Source organism: Schistocerca americana, chromosome 3 (assembly GCF_021461395.2).
Source record: "Schistocerca americana isolate TAMUIC-IGC-003095 chromosome 3, iqSchAmer2.1, whole genome shotgun sequence".
Taxonomy (NCBI): domain Eukaryota; kingdom Metazoa; phylum Arthropoda; class Insecta; order Orthoptera; family Acrididae; genus Schistocerca; species Schistocerca americana.
In genome coordinates, this window is record NC_060121.1 from 866,330,221 (window position 1) to 866,354,451 (window position 24,231).

The window sequence follows — 24,231 nt, forward strand, 5'->3', positions numbered from 1 at the left end:
TTCTTCAGGAAAGAGAGAAAAATTTGCTTTGAGATGAAAAGATGGTGGGGGGCAGTTCACTCAGATCCTGTCCTAATATGAACCCACCTGTTACAAGAAGAAGGGGGGGGGGGGAGATCGAAGGGAAAATGGGTAGTATAATAATAATAATAATAATAATAATAATTTAACGAGTGAAATAATAAACAAAAATGAGAAATGGTGACCAGTACCCAACTGATCAAAAACTTAACACTTGACAGGTACATTTGGGTGTTTGTAGTGTTAAGTATGCGAATTTATAAAAAAAGTGCTAGAAAAAGAGCAGTAGCTTGAAAGCTATAGTTATAAATCTCTACAATATTTGTGCCTACGTTCCACTAATCAAACTGCTATAGATTAGCAGCTGTCCTCAGTTTTGTTTGTTTTAAAAATGGTTGTAGGTTAGAGATGAAGCATGCACACAACCAAGAACTAACAGCATGTAAGGATACACTGTATTTTGAGCATACCCTTCAACATTCTGCGAGACAGTACTCTTGCACTTTATGTTAAAAAGAATGCAACAGTTTGAAATAGTGCAAAAATAAGGCATATTAAAATATGGCACAAGGACTGGTACTTATGACATCAGAGTATAATATAATCAAATGTGGCTTAACATTTTAAAAATTAAAATAGTCAGTTTTTGACAATGTAATAATGTATTACTTCTCACAGTTACAGAAGTAATTTCTCATTGCTGCAGACAAGTGTATTCTGAGCAGAAAAACAACAGCAAGTACATGACCTGAACTAATATTTGGTGCAATCTTTGGAAGATTACAAGATAACACTCATAATTTTGTTACTGTGTACTATTGTTGGAATTAAATCAAAGCAAAACGTAATATTCACCTAAAGGGTAAGAGCTACGGCACATTATGAGTTTAAGTATAATACTAAAATAAATATATAAAATTAAAATTTTAACCTAACAACTGTCAACTGCTCAAACCTTCGCAAGAGGAACAAGACAGCAAAGATCTGCCTCCTCTACCCCACTCCCTCCCCTAGTAACACCATCCTCTGTTTGCTATGTGGGAAATCTGGACAATTTAACAATTTGTTCAATGTCTACGAGACCTTATCGGGTCATGCCAGCAAACAAATTGTGATAACAGTCACCAGTAAAACTCAAAGGACCTGCACAAAGTGTCATTGCAGCATCCTTAAATGAATGTTTCAAGTAGTCAATGTTACTGGGATTTTAGGCCCAATTTTTTCAAACTCAATAATGGTAAAACTGTGCTTCTAGATATGGAATGTCAGTTTGCCAAATAGATGTGTTAAACTGAACCACTTTTACTAACAGTACTCCTGCTTTCCAACAAAATGGACTGACAGCCCATATTACTCAAAGGAGTTATGTGTTATGTGGTTTATTCATCTCATTACATACAATTTTCAAATCATTTGATTTGATGTACAGGAGACATGTCAAGGTGTACAAAAGAAACTTTTTTCACTTTTTTAAGAGAAATACAATCCCTGTGTTCAGATTGTGAAGCTGTCCTCAATGAATTCATCGACAGAATAACAACACTTTTCCACCAGGAGAGTAAAGAGCAATCTTTTTAGTGAACCAATCTCCATTTTAAATATATTACTGCCTTTTATTTTATTGAAAATTTTTAACCCCATATACTACATCTACATCTACATTGATACTCCGCAAGCCACCCAACGGTGTGTGGTGGAGGGCACTTTACGTGCCACTGTCATTACCTCCCTTTCCTGTTCCAGTCGCGTATGGTTCGCGGGAAGAACGACTGTCTGAAAGCCTCCGTGCGCGCTCTAATCTCTCTAATTTTACATTAGTGATCTCCTCGGGAGGTATAAGTAGGGGGAAGCAATATATTCGATACCTCATCCAGAAACGCACCCTCTCGAAACCTGGCGAGCAAGCTACACCGCGATGCAGAGCGCCTCTCTTGCAGAGTCTGCCACTTGAGTTTATTAAACATCTCCGTAACGCTATCATGGTTACCAAATAACCCGGTGATGAAACGCGCCGCTCTTCTTTGGATCTTCTCTATCTCCTCCGTCAACCCGACCTGGTACGGATCCCACACTGATGAGCAATACTCAAGTATAGGTCGAACGAGTGTTTTGTAAGCCACCTCCTTTGTTGATGGACTACATTTTCTAAGCACTCTCCCAATGAATCTCAACCTGGTACCCGTCTTACCAACAATTAATTATATATGATCATTCCACTTCAAATCGTTCCGTACGCATACTCCCAGATATTTTACAGAAGTAACTGCTACCAGTGTTTGTTCCGCTATCATATAATCATACAATAAAGGATCCTTCTATCTATGTATTCACAATACATTACATTTGTCTATGTTAAGGGTCAGTTGCCACTCCCTGCACCAAGTGCCTATCCGCTGCAGATCTTCCTGTATTTCGCTACAATTTTCTAATGCAGCAACTTCTCTGTATACTACAGCATCATCCGCGAAAAGCCGCATGGAACTTCCGACACTATCTACTAAGTCATTTATATATATTGTGAAAAGCAATGGTCCCATAACACTCCCCTGTGGCACGCCAGAGGTTACTTTAACGTCTGTAGACGTCTCTCCATTGATAACAACATGCTGTGTTCTGTTTGCTAAAAACTCTTCAATCCAGCCACACAGCTGGTCTGATATTCCGTAGGCTCTTACTTTGTTTATCAGGCGACAGTGCGGAACTGTATCGAACGCCTTCCGGAAGTCAAGAAAAATAGCATCTACCTGGGAGCCTGTATCTAATATTTTCTGGGTCTCATGAACAAATAAGGCGAGTTGGGTCTCACACGATCGCTGTTTCCGGAATCCATGTTGATTCCTACATAGTAGATTCTGGGTTTCCAGAAATGACATGATACGCGAGCAAAAAACATGTTCTAAAATTCTACAAGAGATCGACGTAAGAGATATAGGTCTATAGTTTTGCGCATCTGCTCGACGACCCTTCTTGAAGACTGGGACTATCTGTGCTCTTTTCCAATCATTTGGAACCCTCCGTTCCTCTAGAGACTTGCGGTACACGGCTGTTAGAAGGGGGGCAAGTTCTTTCGCGTACTCTGTGTAGAATCGAATTGGTATCCCGTCAGGTCCAGTGGACTTTCCTCTATTGAGTGATTCCAGTTGCTTTTCTATTCCTTGGACACTTATTTCGATGTCAGCCATTTTTTCATTTGTGCGAGGATTTAGAGAAGGAACTGCAGTGCGGTCTTCCTCTGTGAAACAGCTTTGGAAAAAGGTGTTTAGTATTTCAGCTTTACGCGTGTCATCCTCTGTTTCAATGCCATCATCATCCCGTAGTGTCTGGATATGCTGTTTCGAGCCACTTACTGATTTAACGTAAGACCATAACTTCCTAGGATTTTCTGTCAAGTCGGTACATAGAATTTTACTTTCCAATTGACTGAACGCTTCACGCATAGCCCTCCTTACGCTAACTTTGACATCGTTTAGCTTCTGTTTGTCTGAGAGGTTTTGGCTGCGTTTAAACTTGGAGTGGAGCTCTCTTTGCTTTCGCAGTAGTTTCCTAACTTTGTTGTTGTACCACGGTGGGTTTTTCCCGTCCCTCACAGTTTTACTCGGCACGTACCTGTCTAAAACGCATTTTACGATTGCCTTGAACTTTTTCCATAAACACTCAACATTGTCAGTGTCGGAACAGAAATTTTCGTTTTGATCTGTTAGGTAGTCTGAAATCTGCCTTCTATTACTCTTGCTAAACAGATAAACCTTCCTCCCTTTTTTTATATTCCTATTAACTTCCATATTCAGGGATGCTGCAACGGCCTTATGATCACTGATTCCCTGTTCTGTACATACAGAGTCGAAAAGTTCGGGTCTGTTTGTTATCAGTAGGTCCAAGATGTTATCTCCACGAGTCGGTTCTCTGTTTAATTGCTCGAGGTAATTTTCGGATAGTGCACTCAGTATAATGTCACTCGATGCTCTGTCCCTACCACCCGTCCTAAACATCTGAGTGTCCCAGTCTATATCTGGCAAATTGAAATCTCCACCTAAGACTATAACATGCTGAGAAAATTTATGTGAAATGTATTCCAAATTTTCTCTCAGTTGTTCTGCCACTAATGCTGCTGAGTTGGGAGGTCGGTAAAAGGAGCCAATTATTAACCTAGTTCGGTTGTTTAGTGTAACCTCCACCCATAATAATTCACAGGAACTATCCACTTCTACTTCACTACAGGATAAACTACTACTAACAGCGACAAACACTCCACCACCGGTTGCATGCAATCTATCCTTTCTAAACACCGTCTGTACCTTTGTAAAAATTTCGGCAGAATTTATCTCTGGCTTAAGCCAGCTTTCTGTACCTATAACGATTTCAGCTTCGGTGCTTTCTATCAGCGCTTGAAGTTCCGGTACTTTACCAACGCAGCTTCGACAGTTGACAATTACAATACCGATTGCTGCTTGGTCCCCGCATGTCCTGACTTTGCCCCGCACCCGTTGAGGCTGTTGCCCTTTCTGTACTTGCCCAAGGCCATCTAACCTAAAAAACTGCCCAGCCCACGCCACACAACCCCTGCTACCCGTGTAGCCGCTTGTTGCGTGTAGTGGACTCCTGACCTATCCAGCGGAACCCGAAACCCCACCACCCTATGGCGCAAGTCGAGGAATCTGCAGCCCACACGGTCGCAGAACCGTCTCAGCCTCTGATTCAGACCCTCCACTCGGCTCTGTACCAAAGGTCCGCAGTCAGTCCTGTCGACGATGCTGCAGATGGTGAACTCTGCTTTCACCCCGCTAGCGAGACTGGCAGTCTTCACCAAATCAGATAGTCGCCGGAAGCCAGAGAGGATTTCCTCCGATCCATAGCGACACACATCATTGGTGCCGACATGAGCGACCACCTGCAGATGGGTGCACCCTGTACCCTTCATGGCATCCGGAAGGACCCTTTCCACATCTGGAATGACTCCCCCCGGTATGCACACGGAGTGCACATTGGTTTTCTTCCCCTCTCTTACTACCAGTAAGCCCACCCTCTGCGACTGCCCGGATCTTGCAGACTGAGGGGCAACCTCTGGAACAGGACAAGCAGCCATGTCAGGCCGAAGATCAGTATCAGCCTGAGACAGAGCCTGAAACCGGTTCGTCAGACAAACTGGAGAGGCTTTCCGTTCAGCCCTCCGGAATGTCTTTCGCCCCCTGCCACACCTTGAAACGACCTCCCACTCTACCACAGGTGAGGGATCAGCCTCAATGCGGGCAGTATCCCGGGCAACCACAGTCGTAGTCCGATCAGGGGATGCGTGGGACGAGCTGGCCGTCCCCGACAAACCCCCATCCGGACCCCCACAGTGATGCCCATTGGCAACAGCCTCAAGCTGTGTGACTGAAGCCAACACTGCCTGAAGCTGGGAGCGAAGGGATGCCAACTCAGCCTGCATCCGAACACAGCAGTTGCAGTCCCTATCCATGCTAAAAACTGTTTTGCAAAGTATGTCTGAACTAATCTACAGGGAGCGCAAACAAATCGACAAAATTTAAACGATTATTAAAATACAAGATTGCCTAGTAAAAGCAGTAATGCTGCTACTTGCGCACTGCTGACACTGCTCGGCGGCGGAAGGAGACTAAGCGAAATTACACTATTCAGGTACTAAAACACGATGCTACAACTCTCAAATACTATAATACGCCCGAAATTTATGAATTAAACAATGCAAGAACCAAAAACACGCAAAGAAATTAAGAATTAAACTATGTAACAAATGAGTGAGCTAGGAGTATACGACTTGCTGCTGCAGCTGCTAATCCAACGGCGGCAGGGGCATAAAGTTTTAAACGATGTGTTGGAAGTTTGAAGTTATCTCTGTGGCGAGTGCTGTAGTTGTGGTCAAAACGGAAATTGTCTAGTGTATGTTGATTTCTATATAGGAACATCACCATCTCATATATGTAAAGTGAGGGGATAGATAGTACTTTTAAATTTTCTAACAGTGGTCGACAGGATTCCCGTTTTTTTGCAACACACATGTTTCTAATTACTTTCTTTTGTAATAATAGGAGCCTAGTGACATTTGCTGAATTTCCCCAGAAGATTATGCCATAACAAATAACTGACTCAAAGTAGCAGTGATAAACTATCTTTCTGGCATCCATGTTTGTGGCACCTGACAAAATACACATTGCAAATGCTAAGTTGTTCAGTTTATTTGCTAAGTAATCTATGTGTACCTTCCAATTTAAATTTTTGTCAAGATTTAGGCCTAAGAACTTCACGTGGTTTGCTTCTGTGATATCCTGATCATTGCAAGTTATCTTTATTTCACTCCTTTCTACTGATTTAGCTTCAAATTGCATCATTTTGGTTTTAGTTACATTTAGTTTTGGTCCATTTTGATAGAACCAAGATTCAAGTTTTTGTAAAGTATTTTTGGCCTTTTCTGGAATATTTTCAGATACCTCATTTTCAATTAGAACTGAATGTATCATCAGCAAATAAGACTGAATAAACATCAATAGCAAGTGGTAGGTCATTTACGTAAAAAAGAATGAGATAGGGACCCAATATCGAACCTTGTGGGACTCCTTGGGGAACTGTTTTCCAGTCTGATGAATAATTGGTTCCATTTGAAGTTAAAATTACTCTGTTTCCTACCTGACAGCTAAGAGCTAAACCATTTTAAAGCAGTGTCTCTGATTCCATACATCTAATTTGTGGAGGAGTAATGCATGGTTCACTGAATCAAAAGTTTTAGTCAGATCACAGAATATACCTGTGACCTTTCTACCTTTATCTAACGTGGAGCATATTTTTCGGATAAACTCATTTATAGCATTCGCAGTGCTTTTACCCTGTTGGAATCCGAACTGGTTTTTAAAAATTATATCATTTACAGTAAGAAAGTTATTAATTTGTTTTGCTGCAATCTTTTCAAACACTTTAGAGAAGACCGGCAAGAGAGAGATAGGGCGGTAATTCCCCATATCTTCTGTCGATCCTTTCTTGAATAGAGGTTTGATCTCACGATATTTCAATACCTCTGGAAAGAATCCCTGTTCATAAGATTGATTTATAATAGTTGACAGTGGTTGGGAAATAATATCGTACACATACTTGATTACAGATGATGTTATTTCATCCCACCCATGTGAGGTTTTGTTTTTTAGAGACAATATTTCCTGTTCCACATCCCTTTGGGTTATTTTTTCAAATTGTTTAAAAGATGTGTTCTGGCTGTTTTCCAAATTTGTGATGCCCTGATAGAATGTCATATCCACATCCGATCTTACTACGTTTAGGAAGAATTCATTGAAACAACTTGACATCTGAACAGGGCTTACTATAATTTCATTTTCATGTCTAATTTTCAAAATCTCATCAATTTTTACTTTGGCTCGTAGTTCAGACTGAACAACTGACCACACTGCTCTTGTCTTATTTCTGTGTTCTCGTATGAATTTATTATTTGCCATTTTTTTAGCTGCCGCTACAACTTTCCTAAATACAGCTTTATACTGTTTGACATAAATAACAAAATCTGGATTTCTGTTTGATTTTAACTCATTGTGGAGCTCTCTCTTTCTGGCACTAGAGATCTTTATCCCTGTTGTAATCCATTTGAGTTTACCATTAACTTTCTTTTGCTTATATCTACGAGGAAATGATTCATTAAATACCTCTAAGAAACAATTTAAGAATTTGTCATAGTTTATCGAGCTTGAACTATTGTAGTCAACAGGCCAGCTTATTATACTTAATTTACTGCGGAATAAATCCATTTTACTTTTACTGAGATCCCTTTTTATACACACTTCTGGAGGCCTTAGGTTATTTGCTTTTGGGAGCTCAATAAACAGAGCTGAGTGATCTGAAATACCCAAGTCTAAGCAGTATTTGTGCTTATTTCTACTGTCAAATTTGTAGTTAGTAATAATATTATCAATGCAGGTCACTGATCTGCTGTTTTCCCTAGTGCATTCTGAAAAATTTAGCTTGAAACCAGATTTCTGAATTAAGTCACGAAATTTTGTGGAATCATTGCTTTCAACTAAGACATTTAAGTTGAAGTCTGCTGCTATAACAACTTTTTTCTTACTTTCTTTCTGAAGTTTTTCCAGGAGGCATTCGAATTTGGTTAAAAACACTTTTGTTACCGCACATCCAGGAATTCTGTAGATTGCTATAACCAGTGTATTCAGATCACTCAGTTCTACAGAGCAACTTTCAAACACGCTCTCTTCATTTAAATAATTAAAACTCTCTCTTACTGTATAACTTACGGAAGAATTGACAAGAATGCAGGAGCCTCCACGAGATTTGCTTATTCTACAAAAGCTAGCAGCTACCTTAAAATTATTAATACTATTTAGTACTTTTACACTATCTTCTGTTAACCAGTGTTCATTTAGGCAGATTATTTTAATATTTACGGATTCTGAAAGCAGAATTTTTAGTTCGTCAATTTTTGAGAATTTACGATTTGGTAGTTCTGCCCCTAAGCCATTTATATTCCAGTGCATCAATAGATCATTTTTGCTTTCAGTTATTTCACGTGCATCCTTTGTTTGGTACCTAAAGTTTTTATTTTCAGTTTGAATTTTTTCTTTGTCACCCCTATCACAATGAATTAGTTTCCCTTGCTTCTTAGGACTTTACACACGTCTATGAACATTTTACTAAGGTTCACAGAGCCTAATCTATTCAAGTGCAGGCCGTCTTTTCCCAGACACTTGCAGTTTAAGAATTTGTTTGGGTCAATGAATACTGCACCGAGTCTGTTGCACTGTTCCCTAATGCCGGTATTTATCCTGTTGATGTAAGTATCACTTACCGATCTTCGATGTTGTTTATACGAAATGTGTGGAACAGTTGTTATCAATTTTGAAGACAATGCTTGGTCTGTACGGTTACTGGATTTGACTATTACATGTTTTTTCCTTTGGTAACCTCTTTTAAACCTTAAGTTTTTGATGTGTGTCTTGAGTCACACAAGTCACTGTTAATGAAGCTGCATGTATATCAATGAATTCTTAAGTGTTATCACCCACTTTCAATTGGCTAGATACTATCTATTATTTGTGTATATAACCAAACAGTAGCAATCTAAAAGGTCATCCCTCCTCGGATGAAATAAACTATTAAATACTTTTTAAGTGATTTTCACAAAATTCTGTTCATTTAATTTAGCCAAGATGACATATTGGCTAACTACTTAAAACAACTGTACAATATCTCGATAAAAATCTCAGGCAAAGTAAAAGAAAATGTTTTTGCCTTACTACTTTAAGAATCAACGATATACGAGAAAACAGGCTGCTACTTACTGTAAAGATGACACATTAAGTTGCAGACAGGCACAACTAGAACACACTTCCATATTAGCTATAGCCACAATCTTCGTCAGAGAAAGAAAGAGAAACACACATCATTCATTCATGCAATCAAGCACACCTTACACACACAAGCAGCTGAAGCAGGTGTGTGTGTGTGTGTGTGTGTGTGTGTGTGTGTGTGTGTGTGTGTGTGTGTGTGTGTGTCTGTGTGTGAGAGAGAGAGAGAGAGAGAGAGAGAGAGAGAGAGAGAGAGGTAGGTCTGTTTTTCCTTCTTTCTTTCTTTCTTTTTGTGACGTAGGCTGTGGCCAAAAGCTTCTATGCAAGGGTCTTTTACATGTACCCGCAAGCAATTTAATGTGTCATATTTACAGAAAGTAACAATCTATCTTTTCCTACATTATTGATATTCCAACCTGAAGTTTCCATAGTTTACTTTAGGAATTATGCAAAAAATAAAAAATAAATAAAAACAAAATAAGTTATCTGTGGCCTTCTTTTGTTTAGTTTTTCCACAGTTAAAGTATTACTTCCGGAACTTATTCTTTAAATTATTGTCAGACTTTATGTCACATAAATGAAATATATAAGGAAATAATAGTGCTTTGACTACTGTTTCTTGAGTACAAAATTTTACCATTAAAACAATTTGCACGCATACACAGCATTGTGCTTTGTGAATGACCTATGAATGATCTTACAGTACAACTCATTCTAAAGCTGATCACTTAGCAAGATATACATTATTCTTATAAGAACAGTAAACTATTAAACTGAAAGACTACAATAGAGATGGGTTGTATTAATTTTTTGTACCTGACACCAATGGTGAACATATCAAGAATAGGCCGGCCTTGAAACCAGCCAAGAATCATTATGAATCCAATGATGCAGAATGAATAGAATGACAATTGTGCTCCTAAGATATCCATGCTTTTCTGCAAAGGTGTTTTAGGTGCTTCTTCAGCTTGCATCATTTTAAATACTTCTCCAAATTCAGATTTTTCACCTGTATTTACTACAATCCCCTACAAGTAAAATTAAAAGTACATTATGAGGCAAGTCTATCAAACATAATTAAAACTCAAATATTCACTCAGCTTCTAGTTTCAATTTAAAGCACAGACCTGACACACTATGTAAATAAAAGTTGAATTAGTAGTGGTTAAGGAACTTCAGAATTTTTTCAGCAACTTTCAGTTAAAGTATTCTTAACTAAAGAGATATTAGACAAATATAAAGGCAAAACACATACTTGAGGTACACATAGAAACAAATACAATTTTAGTGCTTACCTTTCCATTTCCACATCTTACGAGTGTCCCCATGAATGCAATGTTTTTCATGGATGAATGACCATTGCTTTTTAGAATGGGAGCAGTAATCTTGTTTGAAGGTTCTGTTTCTCCAGTAAAACTGCTCTCATCTATAGCCAGATCGATTGCCTGAAAATCACAATGTTAAAAAAAAATCCTATATGAATTGTGTTGCAGTATGGTTTTGGCACCACAAATATGAAGCACTGAGCATGAAGCAATGTGGAAATACTGTGTGACATGTCTGGAAATTGATATTGTGGAAAGGAGATGTGTGTGAGCTGAAACAACCGAGATAATCAAAAGTATCAAGAGTATTTATTTCTACCTGTACTTTGGCACAGTTCTGAGGCAGAATTTCCTGCATACGTTCAATACCTACAGTGTACACACAAGCACTGAATGACTGTGCTGTAGCGAAATGTCACTGATGTGTCACTCATTCACTCATTACTAGTTTACATGCATCCATGCAGAGCATATTAATTTGCCATATGCAACATTTTAGATAAAACCCACCTTGTTAAGAGCTTAAATGTGTTATTGTAATGTGCAAATAACGCCATGTTAATAATCCTGTATCTGATGTAAGCTGCTTCTTGAGAGTAGTTTATTTTTATCAGTCTAATTGTGGACATTTGCAATTTCTCCACACTGCAGTGCACCAACTGTACTAGACAATCTAACTAAAATGTGTTTTACATGCATTCACTTCCAACAAATCCTAAGCACAGACCATAAAACTTTTTATCCACCTGTATGCAATAGCTTACACGCTGCTGATACTGTTTGTCTGACTAATTGACAAAAGGACTTTATTAACCACACACAACACACGGCTACGTAACTGTAAGGATTGTCAGTGCAATGATCTCATGTTGCATATTCTTTCCACAGATATAATTACTCCTATGTCCCGAGACCTTCAGATTGATCACACTACTATCCTTCACCCCCACATCTTTTTGTGTGTTTTTCTGTACTTTCATGTGCCACTGACACACATTTTGTTGAACCCCGAACCTAATCCCCCCCTTCCTCCTCTCTCTCCTCCATGATTCTAACACTGACCTCGTACAATCCAATTATACCTGCAGTCCCCTCTCTTCACACGTATCAACCCGCTGAAATGTACCCCACTATTACCTTCTCTTTGATTTCATTTTGTTTTCACATGAATTTTCGTTCATTTTCATATTTAACTATAGGCACTACTCCCATGTGTTTCACCTTTTTTCACTATACTTCATCTGTTTGTCCTTTTTGTGATTTTTCTCACCTATTTTCATGCGTTTTTTAATCTTCCATTTGTGACAGTTCAGAAAAGTTTCCCTAACACTAACCAGAATCCTACATACTGTTCCTGCACTGTAGCCTAGCTTATGGAATCCCCAAATGACCTGACCATCAAATTACTCATCTCTAGTCGAGAACCCTGGTCAAATTCAGTCAATCTACTGCTCTCATAAACCCAGTTCTGCAAAACCACATAACTGAGGCCCAAACCTCCTTGCAATCCCTCCTCTCCATTCATAAAATTCTCTTGCTCTGCAATAGCAAATTCCTACAGCCTATCTGCCAGACAAACTTTTGCCGTCCAGAAACTAGAGCAGCATGCACACAACCACCTCAAAAAACTCTCCAATCTATTCACCTCATACTCCCATGGACTACCACCATACACCCCTCCATCAAACCTCCCTCACATTCCCTACATAGCTGCCAAATTTTGCATCACAGACCTACTACATTTACTACACCCTCGGAAACTCCTTCCCACTACCACAGATTCCAAAACTTAAACAGACTCACAAAACAGTCATGAACCTGTCCTTCAAAAGCCTCAGTCCCACAGACCTATCAGTCTTTTCCAAAGGACTTAACATCTGTCCCACTTACAAATTCAGTCACATTGGGCTTTTTAAAGACCTGCTCTCCTTCTCTTGACCCTTATGTGGAAACACTTCTTCACCACCAATCCTACCAATCACACTAAATTGAAAAGCAATACTGAACACTGCCTAACTCAGGTTTTCAAATCTCATCTGGTGCAATCCCCAACAATCACGCTTTCCTTCTCCTCCTGCGCGGTAAGTCTCCCCTGACCCACAGTTCTGGATGACTTTTCCGAAATCTACCCCTTTTCCTAGATCTCTCCAGTCCTTTTCCTTCACTCCTCTTCTTTCCCGTTCAACCTTTCTGCCTGAAAGAAGGGGCCACTGGCTCTGAAAGCTTGCCTCACTATAACCTCCTTTTATGTGTGTACTGCTGCCACTTGGTGAGTAGATTTTTTATTTATCCAATTACTTCACTGTCTCTGTGCTAGGATGAGAATTTCTGTCTTGCCCTAATTTGCTTGCAGGATTATACGAAATTACAAAGATGGAGTACTTGTCAGTTTGAATTTAGTATGAATTCAACAAATACAAATAGTTGCAGCAAGAAAAGTCACAGGTTTTACTCACTGTAAAATGTCTCTGAAATGTTGAAGAACCTGAATTGGCTGACACTAAGATAGACAAACTATTCTAGTAAAGCAGCCTCAAAAAGTTTCAAGAAGCAGTATTCAATGAAGAATCTACGGATATGCTACAGCATCATATGTAATATGCCTCTAAGAGCTATGAAGGCAAGAATACATTAATTACCTAAATGCATCTGTACATGATGTAATCATTCTCCCTGTGCTCATTATGCAAATGGAACACTCTGAAAGATGACCAAATTCGAATTTACCTCCTTAGAACCAAGGCCACTAAGGGTCCCAGATTTGTATACCAGGTAGAACTAACTTAATCCTTTAAACATGGCCACAACAACATTTAAATTAAGAGTTTGTTGTTTGAGCAGTTTTATTCATTACTTGGCTGGCTGTAGACAATATTTATCTGTACAAAATCAGATCACACAAGCAAAAGACACTTCTGCCTGTGCCACCACTGATACGTCACAACATAAATAGAAAAACTGTGAAGAACAGAAGATTACGGCACCAGTGAGGAATGAAACAACCCGACAACTTGTGCAGTACTGCAGCTGCAGCAATTCAGGAAGAGGAGTGACTTCCATCAATTAACAATAAATAACCCTCTCTGCCAGTCAACAGACCACAGAATTGGAGAAGATGCAATTAACTGACTACTGAGAAAACTTGTCAGGAAGACTATCACCTGCGTTAGCATAAACATTTCCTGAAACATATCCCACTGGTTGTGCAGGAAATCACAGTGCTGTTCTTGACAATAACAATATCACTGATTTACCATTCTGTACACATGGACTCCAGAAGGCAATTACTGCAGTGGGGTAGTTTCAGGATACAACAAAAGTTCTGTGTCAATTAAAATGTTATTTTGAGAAGGAAATGATGGTCAAAAATCAAACAACTGATGAGAGATGAGTAATGACAGTATTCTCCTCCATATCATTCTATCAGAATTTGCAACAGGGACAGAATGCATGTATTTCTGCTAATGGGTTTTGAAGGATAACCAGATAGAACAAATGGAACATAAATTTCATTGACTTTGGCTTTAGCTTTCCTATTACCATACAGGTTTCATAATTAATTTCCCGAAAATTTCTGTATCTCACTTTTAGTGTTGATTTAATCTGTGTGACAACCAGTTTTATGGGTACAGAAACAGACTTACCTCAAAGAGTCTTATATCTGCTGGCACTCTGTCTCCAACATTCAGATGAACAATATCACCAGGTACAAGATTTCTTGCCAAAAATGTCTCCAGTTGGCCTTCTCGGAGACTGGAAGGAAATGCAACCATTTAAAATTAAAAATTGAAACAAATTACAGTTTTAACTGGAAAACGAACAGAGATAACTTACCAATGGCATGATGGAGGAACAAGTTTTGTTAGTTCTTCTAGAGATTTCTCAGAGCGATACTCTTGCACAAATGCAACTGTGACAACGATGAGAATGGCCTAAAATGTAGAGTAAGCTCAATTATAAAACTGCTACAGGTACACATTAGAATGTTTGAACCAAAAATGCACCTAACATTTGGCAACATATTACATACCACTGTTATGCTGACAGCATCATCGAACTGCTTCATACACACACTAACTCCCGCTGAAGCCAATAGCAGCAAAATGAGAGGATTCTTGAACTGGAAGAGATAGAAGACGCGTTAATGAAAAAAGTGCTGTTTTACCACCTAAGCCCACACTATGTGGTATCTTCTGCAATTTTATCAGTATACATACTAATACAACATAATTGAACATAAAGTGTTTTTGCAGGCCATCCATGCCTTTTTTCTTGATTTGGTTGAATTACTTCCACTTTGCTATCATGAAGTAATTATAGAGGCTGGAAAAGAATAGGAAACACTATAAGAAATGCACACTTGAACATAAATGCAGATAATAGCCAAGCCTGTAGGTGGTGTCATCGTATTTGACAAAGAATGGCACCAACGCAAAATCCTCAATATGTTGCAAATGTTAATCATGATCAGAACAGTGTTCTGTGTAGTCCTAAGTGCAATATGTCAGAGCTAAGTGGATTTGAACACGGGCAAATTGTTGGTGCTCTTATAGCGAGTGCTTCCATCAACGTTGATGAAGTGTTTGATATTTCACAAGACACTGCATCGAAGATTTACACCGCACACTGGGAAAGCATAAAAATTATCTGTTAAGTCACAACACAGAAGAAAGTGTGTGTTGAGTGACAGTGTTGTGAGCATAGAAGAGGACTGTGACAAAAGTAACAGGATGAGAGCTGCAAAGGTCACTGCAGAACTGAATGTCGCACTCATGAATCTTGTCAGCACTAAAACAATATGAAGAGAGCTTCAGGGGCTGGGTACTGTAGGGCAAGCTAGAATTCCAAAACCACACATCAGTGATGCAAATGCCCGTAACAGGCCCTAGGCTTACACACTACTTAAACTAACTTATGCTAAGAACAACACACACACACCCATGCCCGAGGGAGGACCTGAGCCTCCAGCAGGAGGGGGCGCACAATCCGTGAGATGGCACCTCAAAACTGTGCGGCCACATTGCGCGGCATTACGTCATAAAAAATAGTATATAACCTACACTACTTATTACAATTTCACTGTTCAACAGTTGCTCTCCATCACACCAGCAGAAAAACTACAATTAACCATGTCCCAGATGATTCTTTATCCAGCCACCTTCAAATACGTAACGCTGTCTATTACAAATGGTTTTCTTTCCAAACAAGTATTAAATTTAAGAAAACAGGGACATGCAAAGCTAGTTACAAAAGTATATTCTACATTGTCTGCAGAAGTAAATCAGCATTCATTACTTCCAGTGGTTGCTCATAAAATTTTTTCCACCTCTTTTTCGCCACTACAACACTCCAGCAAAAAACCACAATGTTTTACAGAAGACCCATACCTCCACATGCTAGACGAAAGGACAATACAGAATTTTAAGACATGAAATAGTCTACCACTTGGCAAAGAAGCGGATAACTGAAGGACAATTCCGTTTACCACCAATTGCTCATAGTGATTTCAAACCTAATATCAAGATATCTGCTTACCATGATTGGAACCACGAATAGCAAGTGTCTCACACACCCGAACCTTCAGACATAATCAGACATTCAGATTGGCAGCAAATGATGTGTGTCGATAGAGTATCAACCATAACATTGATTTAGTTCATGCTGTGTGTTATCGTCCAGTAGAACGTGTAAGTGGTAATTAAAAGTAACATCAGAACTATGGAGTATGAAACCTTATCTGTGAGCTAGGATGATGAGCATCTGTGGTAGGTCGTTAGATCATCATACTAAAAGCCCCAAGTTTGAAACTGCCAGCTGGCAATCTTTAACACTTTACACGTGAAATTGTTATATGGGAGAAATTCTGATGTGTAAAAGGACATTTCATAGTTTGTAGCAATGTTCTTTTGGCAGGTTTTCACTTCGTTAGTTGAAAGGAGGATATAAGATGAACATCAACAAAAGCAAAACAAGGATAATGGAATGTAGTCTAATTAAGTCAGGTGATGCTGAGGGAATTAGATTAGGAAATGAGGCACTTAAAGTAGTAAAGGAGTTTTGCTATTTGGGGAGCAAAATAACTGATGATGGTCGAAGTAGAGAGGATATAAAATGTAGGCTGGCAATGGCAAGGAAAGCGTTTCTGAAGAAGAGAAATTTGTTAACATCCAGTATTGATTTAAGTGTCAGGAAGTCATTTCTGAAAGTATTCGTATGGAGTGTAGCCATGTATGGAAGTGAAACATGGACGATAAATAGTTTGGACAAGAAGAGAATAGAAGCTTTCGAAATGTGGTGCTACAGAAGAATGCTGAAGATTAGATGGGTAGATCACATAACTAATGAGGAAGTATTGAATAGGATTGGGGAGAAGAGAAGTTTGTGGCACAACTTGACCAGAAGAAGGGATCGGTTGGTAGGACATGTTCTGAGGCATCAAGGGATCACCAATTTAGTATTGGAGGGCAGCGTGGAGGGTAAAAATCGTAGAGGGAGACCAAGAGATGATTACACTAAGCAGATTCAGAAGGATGTGGGTTGCAGTGGGTACTGGGAGATGAAGGGGCTTGCACAGGATAGAGTAGCATGGAGGGCTGCATCAAACCAGTCTCAGGACTGAAGACCACAACAACAGTTGAAAGTAGCAAACCTATTGGGTACATTTACATAGATAGGTGTGGTGTTATCTGTACAAATGTATGCAATACGTTTGCTACTTTCAACTAATGAAACAAAAGCAGACTGCCAAAAGAACACTGCTACGAACTACGGAATGCCCTTTTACACATCAGAAAAAAATTTCTCCCATGTAACAATTTCACACGTAAACCGTTAAAAAATAAATAAATAAAAAAAATAAAAAATACTTGCCAGCAGGCGGTTTCGAACCCGGGACTTTTAGTATGATGATCTGACACACTACCAATTCATCTACCAGAGATCTCCGTATCAACACCTCACATACACACTTTTCCTCTACTCCGTAGTTCTGGTTTTACTTTTAATTACAATTTACACACGTACTACTGGAGAACAACACACAATATGAACTAAATTGGTGTTTTTGTTGATACTTTATCAACAAACACACACACACACACACACACACACACACACACACACATACACACACACACACACACACACACACACACACACAAAAAACAACATTTGGTACTGATATGAGTGTTTGACATCTGGAGGTTATGGTGTCAGCAACATAAGAGCAGACACTTAGCAGCTACTCAGACATCTCTCCTCAGCTGTGGTTCAAGTATGTGAAGTTAAGTAAATGACACAAGAGGTACCTCATTCATATAAGGCTCAGACAAGAATGTTACCCCACATAATCGCATTGTATAAAAATTATAGTTTCTGTAAGCTGTCATCAGAATCAGACGTGGCCAATGTGAATCATGTACTACTGGCATGCACTAAGTATAAGAAAGCACAAGAAAGAAGAAATGAAGGTTAGGGTTTACCATCCTGTTGATATTGAGATCATTAGACATGGAGCACAAGCTAGGATGATTTCAATGACGGGGAAGGAAACCGGCTGTGTCCTTTCAAAGGCACAATCATGGCTTTTGCCAGCAGTGATTTAGGGAAATAACAGAAAACTTGAGTCCGTATGGTCAGACCCGGATTTGAACCCGATCACCCTCTTAACTGCAAGTCCAGTGTGCTAACCACAGTGCCACTTCGTTCAAGGGAAGCACAAAAATTACCATATAGGAAACTGGTTGCAAGGGGTTTTTCCCTTACTTACAGCCAAAAGCTTTAGTTCAGCAACATTTCCTCTGTGTATCATTGCTAATGTTGGCAGCAAAAGCATTGGAATATTAGCTTTCTTTGTATACTTGCATTGTTTTATGTCATATGGAATAATTTTCTGGGGCAATTCTATTAAAGACACAAAGTACTCATTGCACTTGAAAATGGTAATACCTTGTGTCCATCCCTGAACTTTATGTAGACTACTGTTTAAAAAATTAAAAAATGGAAAACTACAGGCTGAAATATCAGCAATATTAGTAATTGAATAGACTGCTACTCACCATAAAGATGACACAATGAGTTGCAGACAGGCATAACGAAAAGACTTATGTATTTAGTTTCCATCAACGTGTTCTTCAGAAAAGAAAAGAAGAAACACACACTCACATGGTGCAAAAGTACAGCAGCTCGAGGGGGGTGCTTGTATGCAACTCAATGTGCTATCTTTATGCTGAGTTGCAATCTATACTTTTCTTAAGACTGTTGTTTAAAAACTTAGGCATACTAACAGCAGCCCCCCAATGCATTAACTCACTCACAAAGTTCGTTGTGCAGAATAAGGCATCATTTGAAAATAGTACTAGAATTTAAAAATATAACACTAGGAACAATTTCAGCCTCCACTAGTCACAACTTAACCTTACCCTGCATAGAAAGGAGCAAAGTATGAAGCAATAAACATATTTGACCACCTCCCTAGTAAATTAAAGGTGTTAACAGACAGTTGTAAAAACAAATTAAATTAATATCTACTTCACATATCATGGTGAACTGTCATGAATATGAGCCAGAGGAGATGAAGAAGGTGAAGAAGAAAGAAAAAACTAACTTCAATCACATTTCTTCCTCCAGATTTCTGGTCTTCCAACTGTCGAAGTTGTCAGTACCAGGCATTACAGCATAAAAAGCATGTGTGTTCAATATTTTCTGAATAGCAACCACCCAAGAACGTTCAGGAACAGTCACCTTTACTTTGTGTGTTTCTATCCTACAACCCAATGCCTCCAATTTTAAGCTGGATTACAAATATTAAATTATTTTGTAAACAATTATTAGATGTTGTCATAAAATTGAAGCTTTCTTGACAATTTATATCGGCTACGTGATTTCTGTTTCTTGGGATTTAGTCTGTGCCTTAAAAGACTATTTTTCTGCCTTACATGTCATCTCTTGCTGCAGAAGACACACTTGGAAGTTAAGGCATGGATGATTTCTACCTACGTAACTCCTCAGCCAATGAATGTTAATAATTTGGGAGTAAATAAGACCACTCACAAAATAGTAGAAGCTTTCAGCCGTCAATAGGCAAATAAAACAAGAATTAAAACTTCACTAGCACGTGTGCTGTAGCTCATTAAAGGATTCATATGAGAACTAGAAAAGTATTCACTTTTTTTGTGTGCCTGTCAGCAACTCAGCACTGCTACTATTCAGTGAGAGGTCTCCTTTACTCCAAATTATTTACATTCTGCCAGAACTTCCCTTACCACATTTATACCACACAACAATTGGATTATACAATGGTTGTATTTGATTTTAGGCTTTCCCCATGTATATGCTGCTGCCAAGATTCTCAGCTGTGCTGCTACATCCTATCACCAAAGTTCCGTGACATTTCAGCAAATAACCATTCCACCATCAACACGCGGTTCTGATAAAATAGTGCGACCACTGTGTGCTAGCATTATGTATTCCTGTCGGTCCCAAATTTGGGCCTCGCTGGCCCCATGCCAGGCTCAGTGGTGGGAGGTCGTGTGGCTGTGGTGAGGGCTATGGTGGCGAGAGTCTCAGTAGCCTTGCGCCTGTTGTCTCTGTCGCATCTCACATCCAGATGCCACATTCTGCTACCGCTGATAAATTTTGGGACTCCTTTCCCAAAGAAGCCAAATACCTGATAATTTTATCAACAGGGACCTGGGCTTCCAAATGAGCAAGGCACGCAAGCCAATACAAAACTCCATCAAAACGCGACATCTGGAAGCAAAATGTCACAGGGATTATGGGCGGAAGGCAACCGAGTTTTCCAATCACTGCAGCTGCACCCCCCCCCCCTTCCCCCCACCGAGCACAGCAAAAGGCCAATCAAGGCCCAACCTCTGGACCAGCAGGCATAAATACCATCAATCGTCAGAACATAGTACACATATCATTCCAACAGCACCACCTAGTGATGGCAGAGTGGTTATTCACTGAAATATTGTGGAACTTCAATTATTGGATCCAGCAATATACAAAAAATGTTGAAAGTAATATAATTTAGACAGACACACAATCTACTCACCAAGAGGTGTCATGAAAAAACATGCAATTATAAAAGATATGGAAATGTGCAAGTTTCAGAGAAAATAGCTCCTTTTGACAGAAGGGCTGAAGGGAAAGAAAGACAGATGAACAAGAAAGACTGGCAATGTTTAGGAAATGGGGAGACATATGGAAAAGTTTCCCAGAATTCAGGTCTGGAAAGAGTTACTGGAAAGGATGAGAAATAAAGACAGACTGATTGTGCCCGAATCGGACAATATTTGAGAACCTAAGAACTTAAAGGTAAAATGCAGGGTAATAAGTAAGACAGATTACTGAAAAAAAGTGTGCAAGAGTCAGTGTGAGTGGACAGCTATGTGCATTACACAATGTAGACAGGCGAGGAGAACAGAAAAAAAACAGAAAGGTAACACAATAAAGATATTGTAAAATACTAGGGAACAAAGAAAAGGAACTGTTACTGAAAAGAAATGCTGCAACCACACAAAAGTAATGTAAATCTAGGCCAGGTGGGTGGTGAGAACCAAGCATGTCTTAATGCCACCTGCACAGTTCTGCGATACCAGAGAATCGAGATGGCACGTGTGGTGAAACAGGCATTGAGGGTATGACTGTATGACTGTCGTGGTTTTGAGCGTGCTCTGCAGTAGGATATTGTGTTGCCAGTATAAACACCCCCCCCCCCCCCCCGCCCCCCCCCACCTGTCCCTATTCATCCTAACTGATAACTTGGTGACAGTCAAACCAATGTAGAAGGGTGAACAGTATTTACATATCAGCTGGTACATGAGATGGGTGATTTCACAAGTGGCTCTTCCTTTTGTAGTATGTTTTGCCAGTTAGAGGACTGGTGTAGGTGGTGGTAGGTGGGTGCGTTGGGCAAGTCTTACAGTGGGGATTGTCACAGGGGTAAAATCTATGAGTCACAGGGTGGGGAAATGGATGCAGAAGGAGCATAGTGTCTGACTGCCGGGACATTGTGAAAATATCCCCAAAGGTCTACCTTAGAATGTCCTTACTTCTGGATGTAATCCCACTCTTCACATCCCATTTTACAGTTTCAAATATAGCAATCTCTTGCACTTACCCAACTAATTGTGAGCTATATATCTCATCTGTCAATTTCCTCCTCCAGAGTTCTGTCCTCCTATAAAATATTGCAGTTATCTGTCCCTCATGTTTACTTCGATCATCAGCCAAGCCAACTACAAACTGCAACAACAGGCCTGACACCGCCTCAGAAAACTATCCTGTCTTTTCCTAAACTACTTCAACAGTGATGTTTCCATCCCAGTTCTCACTCCAGTGCCATAAACAGCCACATCATCAACCATCACTTGTCTCCTACAAACTGAGCTTGGCCAACTAGCTGAACATCCCCCAGCCTTCACCACTGCCTCGCAGAGTAATGGCAACCCACAATCACATGAACCAGCCACAATAGTAGTGAGTTCTCATCTAAGCCCCTCCTGAATTATTCATATTCTCCAAAGGTTCCACTTTCAGCCCTAAACCTGCATTTAATTTGTTGCTTTAGTTAAGAACCCACTTTCCTTCACATGTCACATTAACTGAAATTATCACTTTGCAGCCCAATCTCAAACCTTTCTAACAGCAGAACTGACACTGAACCCTACTTTGAACAGTTTCATTCAAGATCCCAACTTGATCCACCACAATTACCTCAACAACACTCCGTGCAAGTTATCTGAGAATTTCAAACATCCAACGGTGCTTCGCCACCCTTTCTCACGTCCCTGCAGCATGATCTTAACCTGTCCTATGCAGGCTTTTTGTTCCTTAAAAACTGATGACTTCATCATTCTTCTAAACTGGCAGACGAGATCTATCATTGTGGACCTGACTGATAAGAGTATGTAACCATGGCTCTAAACCAGTTTTCTGGCACTTCCACGTACAGCACCTGCCACCAAAATTCCATCCCTCAGCTGAAAACTGAACTAGAGTCCCCCCTTAAAACCTCAGGCCCATCACAGGGATTAATAACACAATCCATATAAGTTCTTACCCTACTCAAACCACACACACAATTTTTACCTTCTTCCTAAGATCCACAAACTGAACAACCTTGACCATCCCACAGATGCTGGCTTCAAAGCACTCACTGTATGTCTCTGTCTACCTGGGTTGATCAAAACATGCAACCTATAGTACAAATACTTCCCTTCCTATGTTGAAGAGACCAACCATTTCCTAAATCAGTAGTTCCCAACATTTTCTACCGGGCGTCCCTTTTTGCAATCTCAGAATATCTCAAGTCCCTATGTTTGTTTATTTATTTAGTTTTATTTATCGCTTCTTTTGAAAACTTTATTTGACAATAATCTGTAATCCTCACTTTAGTAACAGAAGATTATCAAATGTAGAATAATACGAAACCGTAATGTTTGAAAGGTCTTGGCAGTTGAAATACAGCAGAAATGTCTTTATGTCTTACTTAAATACCTATACACTTTGCACATGAAACATTTTTTTATGTGATGGGAATCACAAAAGTTCAGAACATCAGTGAGATGGCTGACATTGTTTCTCTCTATGCAGCTCCTGAATGTTTGGTTTAAAACTAGTTAACACACATCTAACAGCACTCTCCACATTCAGGCAACTACAGTATTTTGTTTTCATGATGGTTAGTATTGAGAATCCAGTCTCACATAGGTACATAGATGAGAACTGTGTGAGGACTTTTACGAATGCCTCGCCATTCCTGGATAAATAAGAATGAAATGGGCCCAAAATTCTTCCAACCCCATTTGTTGACACTGTTATCTAAAACTCTACCCACAATTCAATTCAACTCTTGTATTTCATCAGAAAGTCCATGCATATCAATGGTGGCGGGTGACCTTGCTAATTTGCACTGCCACTCCACTGAAGGCAAGTGAGAAATTTAGGTTTCAAGTCTTTCCAGATGTTCGTTGATGATAACTCTCCACTCATTGGAATCACTGTTGCCTATCTAGAAGTTCACGGAATTAGGAATGACGAATAGTTAGTAATGGGAGCATCCAGACGACACTTCAATAGTTGTGTCTTTTCCAAGAAGGCACTTATTGCATCATTGGCATCTATTACGGTGTTATTTCTACCTTGTACTTTCAAATTCAGATTATTCAGGGTTTCAGATAGGTCTGCAAGGTATGCTTGGGAAAATATAAAGCTGTTGTAAGTGAATGAATGATGAAGCTCATCGTTCCCTTGACTCAAAAGAAATAGAACTATGTCTGATTTCAATTCATACAGCCTGCTAAGCATATTGCCCTCTAAAAGACACTGACTTTGTGTATGAAAGATTAAAAGATTGGTGTACAACAATAACATCATATCACTTGACTAAATTTTATTATCTATGCCAATAGCAACTTTAAGTGCTGTGTTCAGTTTTTCAGGTAAAGCTAAGGCTTGTCAATGGATCACACAATGAGAGTCACAAATGTTAGAATGGTTTTCTTTGGCAATACTTAGGAAGCCAAGACATGAACAAATTTCTGTAAATGCCCCAAAACAAA

General features: G+C 39.4%; 1 protein-coding gene across 1 annotated transcript in view; it reads right to left on the bottom strand.

Annotated features, from left to right (window-relative positions):
- Positions 1 to 24,231, bottom strand: part of LOC124605295 (calcium-transporting ATPase type 2C member 1) — a 78,622-nt gene that overhangs the window by 48,557 nt on the left and 5,834 nt on the right. The window contains exons 3-7 of the mRNA XM_047136876.1: positions 14,694 to 14,783; positions 14,498 to 14,595; positions 14,308 to 14,416; positions 10,634 to 10,783; positions 10,155 to 10,366 (exon numbers count right to left, since the gene is read on the bottom strand). Of these exons, the coding sequence (XP_046992832.1) occupies positions 10,155 to 10,366; positions 10,634 to 10,783; positions 14,308 to 14,416; positions 14,498 to 14,595; positions 14,694 to 14,783 (659 nt within the window). The remainder of the gene's footprint in view (positions 1 to 10,154; positions 10,367 to 10,633; positions 10,784 to 14,307; positions 14,417 to 14,497; positions 14,596 to 14,693; positions 14,784 to 24,231) is intronic.